The 16753-nt window shown below is 39.4% G+C and overlaps 1 protein-coding gene across 1 annotated transcript in view; it reads right to left on the bottom strand.

Annotated features, from left to right (window-relative positions):
- The window catches only part of LOC134213044 (probable nuclear hormone receptor HR3), a 566164-nt gene extending 563122 nt beyond the window's left edge, over positions 1–3042 (bottom strand). The window contains exon 1 of the mRNA XM_062691558.1: positions 2469–3042. Within this exon, the coding sequence (XP_062547542.1) occupies positions 2469–2475 (7 nt within the window). The 5' untranslated portion in view covers positions 2476–3042. The remainder of the gene's footprint in view (positions 1–2468) is intronic.
- Between the last annotated feature and the right edge of the window lie 13711 nt (positions 3043–16753).

Genomic DNA, 16753 nt, shown 5'->3' with positions numbered 1-16753 from the left:
ACATTCAGCTCGGTCCATGGCTGCACGTTGCCAACCACGCAGTCTGCGGAGGGTCCGCAAATCGTCCTCCACCTGATTTATCCACCTTGCTTGCTGTGCTTCTAATTCCCGCCAGATAGTTGTCGAGAACCATTTTCACCGAGTTACTGTCCGACATTCTGGCTACGTGCCCGGCCCACCGCAGTCTTCCGATTTTCGTGGTGTGAACGATGGATGGTTCTCCCAACGGCTGCTGCAACTCGTGGTTAATTTGCCTCCTCCACGTACCGTCCGCCATCTGTATCCCACCATAGATGGCACGCAGCACTTTCCTTTCGAAAACTCCTAGTGTCCGTGTCCAGTGTCCACTGTCCCAGTCTCGTGTCCGTAGAGACTAACCAGTCTAATAAGCGTTTTGTGGATAGTCAGTTTGGTATGGCGGCGAACTCTATTCGATCGGAGCGTTTTGCGAAGTCCAAAGTACATACAAGATACTGCTATTATTTCTCTGCTGGTATCGTTAACCAGCCGGCCGATGTAAAAGTCAAAGTCAAAGATCGTATCGATAAGTAGATCAGCTGGGGAGATTTCAACACTATCCACACTATCACACTATCACTTATCAGCTATGTTCACTATCGGATGATGCCCTGTGATGCTCCCTGGAAAGTATCCTTAGACAAGATCCTGGCAAACTATCACTGTACAGGCAAGGAAACGGTAGCAACGTCCAAACCAAAGGTACCGTTTTAACTCAAATCCCAAACTGACCCATGTTCCGAGCACTCTTTAAATGGAGATTTATCTGAAACAGTTCGTTATTTTTCTTCTTCTTTTTCTATCTTCTATCTCTATATATAAAAATGAGTTTGCATTTCCTTTGAGCCAATATTACTCATGAACGGATGGACCGATTTTCAAGATTTCCTCACTGATAGATTCGTCTTGGGATCAGCTGTGTATATATATACTAAGCTCAATCAATTTGACGGAGAAAGTTGAAAAATTGTTACAATGCAACGGTTTGATGAGTTCTAAAGAAAGCCATAAAGTTCGAACCGAAATCGATCTAGAGTGCGACGCTGCAATAAACTAAACGCTTGACAGATCAAAAATAAAACCCGAGCGGGGTCGGGCAGGTTCGCCTAGTTATTAATAATAATAAAACCCTCGAAAATTGCTTTATTTTCGAAGTTATGGAAGATACTGGCTAAATTAAGAACAAGGCCAAACTGGTACAGTTACCCTAAACGGTTCGACGACAGCTCTAAGGTGCTCCTAGACCCAAATACAGCTCCAGTTTGATGTTTTTTGAGGTGAATCCGGTTGCCGACAAGCGAAATGAGTGAATTGGGGGTTGATTTGTAGAAGCAATCGATGGGACCCATGAAGGAGTGCGATAAGCCATCATACGAACTGTGTCTGTGACTCAGCTAACGGTACCAGAGGTTGAGGAAGGTGGTAAAATTGCACATTGTGGTCAATATTACTTGGGAGAGAGTTTTTTTTTGTACTGGTTATGTTCGAATGACAGGGCTTTGGAAGGGCTAGAAAGGCCAGAATAGTGATACACATAGATCTTAAGTTACCAAACCGGTCAGTAAGTATCTACTACTATCTATTACACGAGACATTTTTTTTGAACCCCTAATGAATAAAATATTTTTGCTGAAGCTACTTTACAACAAATTTACATGCATTGTAATTTGTTAATAGAAATCGATCAGGAGTTCTTCATTCTATTTTCATAGGCCACTATAGAAACAAAGAAATAAGTGCCATTATCGCTACTTTACCACCATTGATGAAGCCAAACCCAGGTAGGAATCTTAAAAAATAATACTCTTAAAAATGAAAAGGCTTGATTATGTTCAAACATATATTCCTACCGTCTTGTCGTTTTAGTTTGAATAGATTTTTATTATCTGGTGGCAAAGAACACCACCCCTAACCTAACTCTATCTGTGCACTGGATTTAAATTTAAGACATTAATTTACGGAAATGCATAAGCTAACTCTAGCTTTTGATAAGCTTAACCCCTCTGATGATTTTATTTTCTATTTGGGTTGTCAAAATATTAAATTTTTTTGTGGCAGTGCACAGGTAAAAAGTGAGGCTACGCGACGCGTAAGATGTAAATGATACATTAACCGAAATTTCTACACCTGGCAGTAATGTACGTAGATAGGGACTTGATGATAGCCCATGGTGAACGAGAAATTCTTTTGACAGATATGCCTTTCGGATTGTACAGAATAATGCAAGGTCATCATATTCTAAAACATACATCCTGAAACGGAATGATATCCATCCATCTGTATAACCATTCCTTTTCCACCGTAAATTTCTTAGGCGAATAACACAACTAGCTACGGAGCTAGCTTTAATTATTTGAATCCATGCTAGTAATTTTCTTCCGAATCACTGCAAAATGTTTACAGAATAGAAAGCAAATTGCATGCCAAAAACCATCCACATTCGTTCTCACCTGTCATGACTCCACTGGAACTGATATCCCTGGGCGATGGAAACACAATCTGCTGCTGCTGCTGCTGCTGCTGATGGCCACCAGTTGATTGCTGAATATTAATAACTTGCGCCGATTGACCCTGTTCTGGCTGCGGCTGTGGTTGCCGCTGCTGTGCTGGATGATGACGATGATTATGGGTCGTAATAATAATCACTTGCTGGTGCTCCGTCGGTGACGCGTTCTGCTGATTGCGTATTGCTGCTACTGCTGCTGGCTGCTGCTGTGTCGTCACTTGTGACGTAGCAACTGCAGTCGTCGTCGTCGTGGTCGTCTCTGACGCTACCACCGACGTCGCCGACGACGATGTCAATGGACTGTCCGAAGACAATGTTGCACCCCGTGACGCCACTTTGGAGCTGGATTTCAGGGATTTTCCGGACTTACTGGTTTTGTCTTGTGCAATTAGTTGTTGTAAAGATTGTGCTTGATAAACTTTGCTAATTGTATGGTGCAAAAATGTTGAGAAGGGAAAACTTTGTTTGTGGGGGATGAACTTCAACTGGATCACTAGTTTTAGCAGTAACAGTGAAATCGTGAACAAATTTGTACTAATAAATTACTGGATTCTTCGTCTTAAGATTCGTTTCGGTATAACTTTATCTCTATGAACACAATCTTCTTTCTTGGTAACGGTATCAATAATGGAGATGATATTCGGTATGCATTGCACTTTTGCTTAAATATTTCTCTATCACTATTAAAGACTTGTACCAACAGAATAATTCGAAACGATAGGTGCACAGCGGATTGGTAACTATTTGGTAACACGATACTTTTTAATACACTAGATAAAGTAGCACTAATCGTAGTCAGAGATTAATCCGTCACTAGTAAAATCAGTCTTTTGGAGTCGCAATTTGAAATTGTATCTATTTTTTGCGTCAGAACCTTTTTTCCAAACCCCGGAAGTGAGATTTTCCTCCGCACAGTTCGTCCGTTTTCCGTGATGCACTCAATCGAAAGGAAAGCGATAGTCCCGCAGCTGCGAGGAGGTGTGTTCGCCTTTCAGTCGCTGTGGTAGTAACTGTGGAGGCCTCACAGATTCGGCATAGTCAGCCGAATGACCGAATAATGTAATGATGGGAAAATGCAGTTGCCGACCGACCCCCTACCGACCGGTGCGCGGTGTCCTCACACTCTGCTGCCCATCCTGAACCGGGCGATTTTATGCCTTCGCACCCCTCGGGAAAAATCGATATCGTCGCACACAGTGAGGGAGCAGCTGTTTGGCGTGTTACATTGTCGTCGACGTCGTCGTCGTCGTCGTTGCTGGCGCACCAACACTCACTTTTTCCGGGATATGCACTGCCGATGGACGCACATTACACCAACACATCATACTGGGGAGGATGCTTTCGCAGCACTGGTGAGCAAAATAAATTTTATAACGTGACTCAGAATGTTTGGGTGTTCAATATTTGTGCTGATTCCAGATATGTAGGTTTATTTTTAAATTAAAATAAAACCTCATTTTAAAACTTTGAGTGCAACAAAAACCGCAGCCTGTCATTTCACCATAAATTTAAAAAAAAGAAAAAAAATGGAAAATGCCTCTTTGGGGTGCAATTTGCTGCGTGATGTTACATGTATAGAATGTTATGGTACCAAGAAAGATATAAAAATCGATAATTTCTTCATCTTCTCTTCTTCTTCAATGACTGTACAAACTACTCTACTCAACTTAGTGTTCTATAAATATTTCCTCAGTTATTAATTGAAAGCTTTTCTATGCCCGCCTTTGCACTATGCCCATGGAGTCGAGAATGTTTCCAACCCGAAAACATTCTAGACCGTACTGAGAATCGAACTCGCCATGTCCGGATTGGCAATCCTACGCCTTTGGTCACAAGGCTACCACGGCTACTATTCAATAATTCATCAGACGAAATCCTGGTTTTTGATCAATGACAGGGCCACCCTCCAACATGGCGGGATAATCAAATACCTAAATATAAACACTCCACCGGCATCGACTATTGGATTTCAAACAATTCTTTATAAGAATCTACCAAAACCTGGGCATATGCGAAACTGTTGGATTCATATACAAATATATTAAGAAAAGTTTGCAAAATTGTAAGGTCTGACACTATTTTTGTATAAGAATCTAGCCCAGTTCTTATACACGTTATGGTAGGTTTCTTATACAGAATTGCCAGAAAATCTAATAGTCGCCGGTTGGGTTTGCAATTTGGAACACATATTTTGGTTTATTGGCAAGATCCTAGAAGAAATCAAAACCTAATTCTTCGAAAATAAGCGTTGAGCCCTGTTAACCTTCCGGGTCTCGCACCGATGCGATGGTTGTAAAAAGAACAACACCTTCGAAAAAAGGACGCTTGTCGTTAACAAGAGCCTTGAGTTAACAATGCCGTTCAACATAGTGACTTTAATGGCTAAAGTTGACGAAAAAAAAAACAAATAGTGACTATCAGTTACAGAAAAGGTGACCAAATAGTGACTTTCGGTCAGTGTTGACAAAATTCAAATTCTCTAGTCGCAAAATCTTGCGTTATCCAAATTACCCAATTGACTCTACATAAAACTTTTCGGAAAAAGTGAAACTAGGTGATTTCGCATGAAAAAACTCAAGCGCGATGCGCTTTCCTTCAAAACCGCGAATCAGTTCGCTCAAGCGTGAGGACTCGGTAAATGCGATTTGGAATTATTTGACTTTTAGAAAACTGACAAAAACGGACCTTCAGTTAAAGTTAATGGTTTGGTAACGAGTTACAAGTTGTAACACAAAATAATAATTATAATTAAAGAAACTATTTTGAACTAAGTTTAACAGCAATGTTTATTTTGTTAAGAAAATTATTTTGAGCTTTTTAGTGGAATGTCTTCACTTGTCATAAGACAAGTTTGTACAATCCATTTAATTCCACCACTTACTTGTACCTTGACAGATATGTATTTTGACCTAAGTCGAGTAACTTAAGTCGAGTCAAGTACGAAACACTGAAGACGACCTTACTGTTGAGGTCAAAATACGTATCTGTCAAGTACAAACTCGTCTTATGACAAGCAATGTTTAGTTTGAGTTCGGAATTTTTCCCAAAAGCTTTGTTAAAATGTGTAAAAATAGCACGTTTAGCGATAGAAAATGATTTTATCAATTCTTAAACGATTCGATTCTTGCAAGTACGACGCGACAATGTAATTTACGAAATCTGTAGTTTGAACAAACCTAAGGAACCTATCTCTGAATTTTGATCAAAACCAGTTGAAAGTTTTGACTTTTTGCTATTAAAAGTGACTTTAAAGACATGTGCTCGAAAAAGAGACATTTTAGTGACTGACCCAAAAAAAAACAAACTTGACTTGATCATTAGTCACTAAAAAGTGACCGGCTACCGGGCCTGCATACATGAGTGCCTAACATAAGTTATCTGATAAGTAGGTATATTTATTCTGCTCACCACCGTTGATATTTTTTTGGTAATTTTGCCTCATTGACCTTCATTCAACTCAAACGAGTTGTATAAAATCCATTATAGCAATCATTTGGGTGCTGTAATGGAAAACCAACATTGGAACTGTAGTCACATTGCTACATTTGGCTAAATTTGCCTATGTGAGTGTTTATAGCATTCTATGCGTAGCGTAATTATGGAAATAGTTTGATACATATGACAAAAACATTTTCCAAAGGCAAGTTCATCTATTGCATGTGAGAAAAAATATTTATGCTCTTTTAGTGGAAAGTCTTCTACTGTCATTAGACGAGTTTAGTACTTTCCATTTCATTCCATCACGTTTTGTTATCTTTCCAGATACGTATTTCGACCTCAACTGTGAGGTCGACTTCAGTGTCTCGTATTAGACTCGACTTGAAGAAAACAATCGCAGCTTACACTTCATTCTACGCTAGGTACCTAATCAAATCTTGTTTGATTACTTTATCTAGCTATAGAACTAATTACCTTATTGCTTGAATGATCATGTGAAGTAATCATCATGGACCATTTTGGTTCCAATTTATCATTTTGTCATTGCAAATAATAGTTAGAGCAACTCGTTTCAAAAGTCGATTTTCAGCACTCGTAGTATTCATCCAACTCGTGAGAAAGTAAAAATTTGTATAGAGTGCGATCGTGTTTTCTCCAGTAAGCAGAATGATCGGCCGGTCATCAAAGCTTTGTTTTGCTCTATGCGTGTGAGTAAATTAATCAAAAAGTAAAAATTGGTATCGATTCTGGTCGTGTTTTTTTTCTGCAAACAGAACGATCGGCCGGTCAACAAAGCTTTGTTCTGCATTGTGCGGGTGAATAAATTAATCAGATAGTAGAAATTTGTACAGAGTGAGTAGCCATCGGGAAAGTGCATGTATAAGTCGTCGCGGGCGGAAGAAAAAATATCTTTTTGATATTCGGTGGATCATGCGCTTTGCTCCTTGACCGGGCAAACAAGCACAGAATACTGCACGTCAGTTCGGTCAAAAATGCGATCCATATGCCAACGGGCATGCATGGTGACTATTGTCCATGCTCGGTTCGTAGACACGTCGAACCTGGCAGGTAGAATCATGGTTAGTTAAAATCATTGTGTATAAAGAAAGGCACGGTCGTATTGCTTATCAGAGTGACTTCAGATCCAACGATGCCTACCAACTGAATGATAATCCTTCCTGTGGCTTTTGTGGAGACGCAGAGATAAACGCGGTCTTCAAATAGCAAAAACCACCTACTAATATTCCTTCCATCTGCCTAACTGACTGCAAGGACGTGGCCGGCGCCGTTATTGATCATTTAAATATTTGAGTCACTGAAACTTGCACATTGAGAATGCTTGAACAATCCCAGTCTATCATTCAATTGATTCCCTGTGCAATTTTACTTTTTCTAGTCAATCACGGAGAACAACCATAGCTATGTGTAGTCAATCAAAGCTAAGCTAACTCGTAGTATTTATCCCACTCAACAAGCCTCGTTGAATAAACGTACAGCTCGTGCTAAAAAAATCATCTTTTCGCATAAGAAATTATTTTAAGTTTTAAGAGGAATGTCTTCACTTGACATCATAAGGCGAGTTTGTACTATCCCAATGAACTCCACCACTTGTTGCCTTACAACAAAATGACAATGTTCGTGATCATTTTCCAAGGCTCTGATAGATGTGTAAAAATTTTCCGCTGTAATAATAAATTTTACCACTATCATAGGGATTCGAGGATCGTAGTAGACCGCGCTCATATACAGACGTTGACAAATTTTCATCCGCGTTTTTTTCTTCGCTTCAAAATCGTTTCGGCTCGGCTCGGACTGCGGAATCAGAAAAATAACCAGGTTCTTCCGTGTTCGATAGATTCGGTAGAATCGGATTCCGTAGGCCGTGTGGTGTTATGGAAAACGTGTGCGCATCGATCAGTGTGGCTGGCAGCGGATTCATGACACATTGTGAGGAGACGAGCCAGTGTTGAGTGCAACATTTTGTACGGTACGGATCTGCGGGTGATGACAAAGGTCCAAAGATAAGTTTCAATTTACTTCATTTAAAATCTTATGTGTTTTCCAATACATTATATTTAACTGTGATGTAAATCACATGGGCACTGAGCAGCTTGTTTTGTTCCAATAGAGGTGTGCGAATTACTTTAAAAGTGAAACGGTAGTTATAGTAATATTGTAGATCAATATTAATATAAGTTACCCCGGGGCACGTAAAAATACGGTGTTATTGGGTAGTATGGTTGCCGATGAATCGATGAACGTTTTTAAAAGTTCCAATGTTCTAGAAAGATAAAGCAGAACTATCAACGAATTTACCCGACGAATTCACCCATACGCCTTATCTTCTTCCACAAATTCTCTTCACTGCAACTTCGAAATGCGTTGGAATAGTGAACGATTTTGAGCTTGATTCCCGCATCCTAGGGTCATGATCTCCTTTTCCAGGTCAGTCACTTCGCATCATTGCATCAACCCGATTACGCCACCCTTTCATGGCTGCTTGACAGTGGTGCTTCTGGACTTCTGGTGTTGGGTTGGAGGACTATGGTGAGTGATTGGCAGCGGTCTTATAGGGTGGTGAAGGCTAATCACGTTCTGCTCTATTGCAGTCGCTACTGTTCTGGGAAAACCTACACACTTTGTTTCATTGATGCTAAAGGTCTTAAACGACTAAAACCAAACAGTGTAAAAATAACCTGGTTGTATATAATAATGACTTGTGTATGCCGGGGTTTTGTACGGATTTTTGTGAAGAACTGTATCAAAATCTGCCGTTCACTGGTTGCATGTTATTAAAATATTGGCAATCCTCAGTTTTTATTTAATCATAACTGTTTAGCTCATAACAATGAACTAAACAGTTTTGGAATATCGTGTAATATCGTCGTACTTATTAACTTTATATTGTTAAATAGAAATCGACTAGTTCAAAATAGGCATAGACAATAGCTTTCCGCGAACGATTGATTATTTGCGTTCGAGTTGAGAAAACAACTATCGAGTACCTGAAACACATCGCCGCAGTTTAACGGAATCACTAATAAATAATCACTCGCCACGAACGATTGTTTGAAATCACGTTGGAAACACATAGATGTAATTCATAATCATCGTTGATGATCAACCCAAAGAACAAATAAACAAGTCTATCGCTATGTTATTGATTATTTTTCCTCGCGTTAGATGAATATAAAACAATCACGCTAGCTGATTATCGCGAACAGTTGAAAGATAAATTAACAGTAGCTCTACCGGAGCAATAGATTGTCTGCCCTTACGTTGAATGAACAAAACAATAACAAAATACGTCGTAACTGATCTAGCGTCAACATTAACATGCTAGTTACTTGGATTACATCAATTACCAAAGTGAATCCTGATCTTAGTAATGACACTTCCTCTCCCTACTTACAATACTCCTTCGATTCGTTGGTCTCTAAAACAGTTGTTACACTAACATTGACCCATTAAAAGTTGAGCTTTCGGAACGTGCACATTGAGGGTGGAGTGCTAATACCAAGTTCCATCTGTTGCTTCCCTGTGCAATTCCGCTAGTTCTGGTCAATCACGGAGTAGCAACTACGAATTGTAAGGTCATCTCATGCTCATGCTCATGCTCATGCTGGTATCACACACACAGCATTTTTCGAGTACAAAAGACGTACGGATTTTCGAATTAAAGGTTTATATGTACTCCCAAAAAAAATTAAAACAGTCAACTTTCCTAATGCTTTTTTTGACAAATTTCACCCTGCCAAATTTCAGATTACTTCCAATCTTAAATCAAAGTTCACATAGGGTGAAGATTCTTTTCATTTTTAAATAGGTGAAAACAGAGTGCAAATTGATGCATCAGAACCCAAATTACTGTCAATTTGGGAATATATGTCTGAATAGCTGCTTCTCTTCATTATTATCAATTAAATTAAGTGTCAACCAACAACTTACGAAACGTTTACCAGTACCTCATGGACGGGTTCAAAATAGGACGAAGTTCTGTGTTATACATTACTTTACTCATTTAAAACGTGTTTAGTTCCGAAATAATTTATCAATTTGTAGAATGTACATTAATATTCACTGACCAACAGATGAACCCAAGTAAAAATAAGACGAAGACAACCGACCATTTTAAATGCATTTTGTCTAGAATTTATTAGACGCATCTTGAAAAAAGACAGGAACACCGTCTTCGACCAGAGGTCGTACAGACTGAACACTCAAACACCAAGCATGAGACAACGGACATATAACACCCAATGGACCAGTGCAGAATTTTTCGATCACGAAAATTTTCCTCCTTACCGGGGCGGGAATCGAACCCACACTCCATAGCACATGCGTCTAGATGGTTGACGTCGCTAACCGCACGGCCACGAAGTTAACACCGTCGTTTGCCTTCTTCTTATTTTTGCTTGGATTCGTCTATATTTATCCGAATATTGACAGCCCAGAGCCGACTATGAATGGCAAAACATAGTTTTGCATATAACGGGCAGTGTTGGGAAAAACTCAAAATCTCAAAACTCATGAACGATTCAAATCAAACGTGAGTTGAAACGCATCCAACTCAGCACCCTTAAAAATCATGGCTGAGTTGAATCATCCATTTAAATCATCGTAGGTTTTCTTTTGTTCTACTTCGTAAATTAACAGTAAATTAACGTTCAACACATAGAACAGTATCCATTGTTTGTGTGTAAACAATAAATTGCACCCAAATTGTTTTTAAATTTTTTTTTGGGACGAAATGATTTTTTGGGAAATGAATGAAATGATCCGTTTTAGCATGAAAAACTTAGACGTGATGCATTCCTTTAAAATCGCAAACGAGTTAGTTCGCGCGGGAGTGCTCAATGATTGAGTTTTATGAACGATTTTACCAACACTGATAACGGGTGGCACCTAAAAAATTGTAATGAAAAGAAAGGCTCGGGAAACAAACTACAAGGAAGTACAGTTCAATCTGGTACAAGTTATACAAAGAGTTGTTTCTTAGTATAGTCATTGGCGTAAATAAGAGGGGGGCTAGGGGGGGGCAAAAGTTTGAAGACTAAAGAGTTATCTTTCATATTCACTCTATCATACTTAATGAAATGAGTGGAAGAAAAATTAGCTTGTTTCTGAATTCTGAGAAATATTCAAATCAGCATCCGAGAAGGATTCTCATCAGAATCTGAGAAGAATTCTCAATCTCTAAAGAATTCTTTTCGGATTCATCGAAGTATTCCAATCGTAATCCAGAAGAATTCCTACTGGATTCTTTTCAGTATTGTTAAGCAATACCCTTGGGAATCTGTGAAAAATAACTTTTAAAATCCATTGAGGATTTGCTTTAGAATCGCTCGTTGTTTGCTCCGGAATATCTCCAGATTCGTTTTAAGATTGGTTTAGGAATTCCTTGACAAATCAGAATCCTTCGTCGATTTGCTTCGTAATCCTTTGAAGATTTAATTCGGAGTCTCTCGACGTTTTGCAAATGATCTGCGTTGGGATCTCTAGACGATAAGGAATCCAGCTGACGAAAAGCTTCGGAATCCCGCGAAGAATTGCTTCTCAATCATTTGACGTTTCGTTTCCGAATACATCGACGTTTGCTTCAGAATTTCTCATAGATTTTGTTCAGAGTCCCTTAACGATTTTTTTTTGAGCCATTCGACGATTTGCTTCGAAATCCTTTGATGATTTGCTTCGGAATCCCTCAACGATTTGCTTCTACATCCCTTCGGGATCGCTGGAGGATTCTTTTCGAAATCCCTGGAACATTGCTCATGAGATACCTGGAACCATCATATTGAAATTCCTGGAGGGTTTTCGACGAAATATCTGGAATATTCCCCTTCAAATTCCTGAAATATTCCCGTCGAAATTCCTGGAGGGTGAAGGATCCCTGGTACATTCTCGTCGGAATCCTTGAAATTTTTCCGTTGGAATTCCTAAAACATTCCCTCCGAAATCTCTGGTGGATTCTCTTCATGATACCTTGAGGCTCCCATCGGTATTCTTGCAGGATTCATGTCGAAATATTTAGAGATTTCCGTCGGAGTCCCTGGAACATTCCAGTCAGGATCACTAAAGGATTCTCATCAGAATTCTTGGAAGATTCTCGGCGGAATCCATGGAAAGTTGCACTATTTTTTTTCATTTTAGATAGATAGAATATTTATAAAGTATGCAAATATATCCACTGCCTGACGCTAGTCGAGCGCAATTAAACATAGACTGTGAGTTGTTGCTCACACGTGCACACGTGCACGTGCTTTAGAAAAGAGAATAATATGAATGAGTGTGATGGATCCGCAATTGCCTGAGGTGTTTGGACTGCATTTGTCACATTACCGCTGATAACTTGATGAGATGTTAAAATGTTCGAGAATTTTCAAAAAGAGGGTCAATTTCGAGAAAAAATATGAAGGGGCTATAGCCCCCCCTAGGCATCGGAGGTAGTTACGCCAATGAGTATAGTAGATTAATGAATATTAGCATATGGTCCGTGATTCGTGATTCTTGCTGGTATGATATGACCGCTGTACGGATCTGTCAAATCGATTTTCGGAATGCTGCTTCTGATCCTGCTCCTGCTATGCTTCGTGTCTTTGGCCTTACAATCACCTTTGTACATAATGGAGCTCAGTAGACAAAAAGTGCTGAGATAGTTTTCGAAACATTTGCACGCTTAAAATGTTCAACGGTGTACTTTACAATGTTCTCCGCAGTATTTCTTATTTCTTACACGGCGTTTTGTAAGCAATGTTGGAGAGAGAATGTGTTTCTAAGGATTCATTTACATAGTCATATTTCTGTGAAAGCATTATTATTCTGATAGAAAAGTATTGAAGTCATTCCAATTTTTTAGTTGCAACCCGTTAATAAAGAATGCCTAAGACGAATTAAGTACTCTCCATTTAATTCAACCAGTTAATTTTCGATATCTTTGCAGATACGTATTTCGACCACAACTGTGTGGTCGAAATACGTATCTGCAAAGATATCGGAAATTAATTGGAGAGTACTTAATTCGTCTTAGACGGTTGGATACATTCCACTAAAAGAGTTTTAAATATTTTTCTGAATAAAGAATTATCAATAAAAAAAGGAAAACCATCCATAAATAACACCTGATTGTGTCGTAAAACGCTACTATAAATACAAAGAGTAGTGCGGAAACTCCCAAGAAGAATAATTTAAGGATTCATAACTAAGCTAAAATTTAGTAATTTATAGGAAAATATGCTCCTTTCTTCTTCTTCTTCTTCTTCTTATTGGCATTACATCCCCACCTCGCCGCCTCGCAGCTTAGTGTTCATTATCACTTCCACAGTTATGAACTGCGAGGTTTCTAGGACAAGTTGCCATTTTTGCATTCGTATATTATGAGGCTAACACGATGATACTTTTATCCCCAGGGAAGTCGACCGGCACCGGGAATCGAACCCACCCACCCTCAGCATGGGTCTTGGTTTGTGGCCACGCGTCTTACCGCACGGCTAAGGAGCACAGATCGCATTATTCGCTTAAACAACAAAAGAACGTAAATTACAAATAAAAAAACACGTCAGAGGCATAATGGGAAAACAAAAAACATTCGATTTTGGTAATATTATATTTTGATAAAATAAACCTCCCGAACGTATTGCTAAAACCGAATGGGGTTTGTACGAATATGGGAGGTTTCAATACAATTATTGTATTATTTTTTTAAATTATTTATAAGCTGAATACAGTATCTGTATAAAAACTAACATTTTTGTGTTAGAATCTTGTAGAATCTTTATACCTAGGTCGATATTTTATACAGAATTGTTAGATTTGTTTTCTGGGTGTAGCAATTCTATTATACAGTGTACCAGCATAGTAGCGACGATTTTCCACTTATGTAGTAAAAAATGCTTGTAAAAGAATAAAAAATAAATGCTCCTGCCTTATGAAAATAAAATTTGAGATCTCCGGAACCAGCACAAACATCCTAGTGTCGAACGTCTTCCTCACTAAGTTCAAAAACACTGCAAACAGGTGTAATCGATCCTAATGCTGTATGACTGCCAACTCGCACGAACACCACCACGCGATGCATTGATTGCGTCGAATCATCCAAGATGGACTCCCACACCCAACCCTCCCAACCGCCCAAAGACCGGGAGCTCACTTTGTTTATCTTCTTCTCTTCGTTCCACCAAACACGCGAACCCACGTTTTAGCTCTTCAAATGCTAGGGTTCACGTCCCGACTGAATGTCCTTTTTGTGCAATGTTTACGTTCGGTGATTACAATTTTCAACAATAACACCAAAATGCACCTGCTATCGGATTTATTCCACCGAAAAACTGCTTCTACGATCACCACCAATTAAAACACCGAAACACATCAACGTGGTCCATCGAAAACAAAACCAGACTTTTGAACGCCTCAGTCGTTGTTGCATAAATATTGCTGTCACGAAAAATTCCTACGCAGAAAATTTTCCCTATCCCGACTCCGGTTGCAGCTTCCCAAAATCGATTCACTTGCGAGAAACAAGGACTGCCATCAAACATGCACTTTTTCCAACTTCCGATTGTTTGATAATGCCTTCGAACTGTATCAAACTAAAATCTTCTCACAGTCAACCGCAATTCGGTGCTTATTGACACGCCATTTTTACACCACCACCGACATTGTCCACAGTTTTGTTTGATTTTCCGGAAAAAAGGATTCTTCCTCTCTGCCGTTTTTGCGCTTTTTCGACTGAATCCTCTGTTGTCGTCTGACAGTCAGTCAGTCAGTCAATCAGTTAGATGGGGAGGGAGTCCTGTCTGTCAGTATTTCTATCTGTCGGCGCGGTTGCTTCAGTTGTTGAGGGGGGGTGGTGTTGGGTGGTGCTGTGTTTGTGTGCGCGTGTGGACGTGCGTCCTGGCACTTTACCACGTTGGATAGGGCGAGGGTGCAAACAAGCGAGGGTGGATGCCTCCGGTGGAAGAAGGATAACTGCACGCTGTGGTAGGATTGTATTGGTGAGCGATGGGCAGCACAGGTTGGTGGATGAGCGAATGCATTTTCCCGGAAAAACGGTGGATGTGGGATGTTTTCTTTTGGTTGCTCAATATAGAAGAGGATTGAAGAACTTTGAGACAATAATAACAGTAAGAGAGCTTTTATAGCTGATGCGAAAAATAGGGATGTTATGGTATCATAGTCAAATAATTTCATTTTTAACTTGGCTGACCAGATCATTTTGGTAAAAAAAACGGGACAAACGCGCTTGCAAAATGTGACATGTCAAAAAAAAAAAAAAACTTGAGATAAAATTCAAGAGCTGTGGAAATTTCAAAACTTTTAGCATTAGCATTAGCATTAGCATTGAGCATTTCGCACAAATTCGTAGGTGGTACAAGCCAAGACTATTGTATGAGAGTAGCAACACTTTCATCCGGTCCTGGCCACGTCCTTGCGAATGCTGAGGAAGGGGAAGGATGGTTAGTTGGACACCTACTTAAGAAAGATGCAGAGAACTCTACGACCTCTCATAGGTGAAACGGGAGATTTTTGGATTGTGGAAATTTCAAAACTTTTGGGCCTAAATTTCATTTTCCGTGCAGGAAATAGTTGGAAATATTTTAGAGTGAATCATTCACCACCAGTTAGTTGAGTTAGTTGTGGAAATACTTCCTACAAATACTTCCCTCTTCAAAGGGACTCGGAAAAAAACACGAAGGAACAGAAAATTACGCATATTTCAATATTAAAAAAAAGTGGAAATTTGCAATTTTGATTTTATTTACTCTTAGATATGCATTAAGAATTTTATTATTGATCAATATTAAAAACTTTTCCAATTTTGAACATTTCGGTCTAAAGCCCTACATCGCTTATGATTGCAAACGATAGTGCAGCGATCAAGAATACATGAACCTATGTTATATACATATATTCTGATAATAGTCAGTAAAAATGATATTTTTGTGTTTGATACTTTTTAAAACATGTTTTGGGCTGAGTAACGTCTGTTGCTGAAAAGGCAACATATCAGTACCAATGAACCATCAGCCCTAAACGTTTGGCCCATATATATAACTGTCAAAGCTTGAGTCAAATGCCATGCGGTGTTTTGCTAGTGCATTTGAATAATATTATTCCGTATGTCAAACAAGGCCAAAAATGTCGAGGAAGTATTTTCCATCTCTTTTCAAATTTCAAATTAAACAATGTTCCTTTCGACTTTGAGTCGGAAGAAAAACTGAAGTGTTCAGGATGATTAACTTCATCGTTCCCTGAAAGAAAATCAAATATCGATTCTTCATTTAAGGCTGTGAACCATTCCACCGATTCGTTTAACTTTTTGGTTATTTTCCCATCGTGGTTAAAATTTTACTCCGAAGCCGACCCATTTGGGTTTTGACAGATTGATAGTTATTTGGAGCAAAATGGATTTGGCGCCAATTTTTTCGCGGTCAAAGTTTTACTATCGAACTGTCAAATCTAACCATGATCCGGATGTGTCCGGATGCAAGCCAGCCTTAAAAACATCAGCAAGAAAATTCGGACTCGGTTCGTTCAACTACAAATCCCTCAACTTCATCGGGAGCACACGCATACTCGCCGATGTGCTCAAGGACGGAAACGTAGCGTACAGGAGGCTTGTTGGAAGAGATCAATGAAATAATGTACCGGTTGAGGATCAAAGGCCGATTCTTCAACTTTAGCTTAATCAACATCCATAGCCCACACTACGGAAGCACCGATTATGATAAGGACGCATTCTATGCGCAGCTGGAACGAGATTACAAGCAGGGTTGCTGTGGCTCTTCTTCGCGA

The sequence above is a fragment of the Armigeres subalbatus genome, chromosome 2, assembly GCF_024139115.2.
Source record: "Armigeres subalbatus isolate Guangzhou_Male chromosome 2, GZ_Asu_2, whole genome shotgun sequence".
Taxonomy (NCBI): Eukaryota; Metazoa; Arthropoda; class Insecta; order Diptera; family Culicidae; genus Armigeres; species Armigeres subalbatus.
Note: the sequence above shows the minus strand (reverse complement) of the source record. Positions and strands in the feature narration are given on the sequence as shown.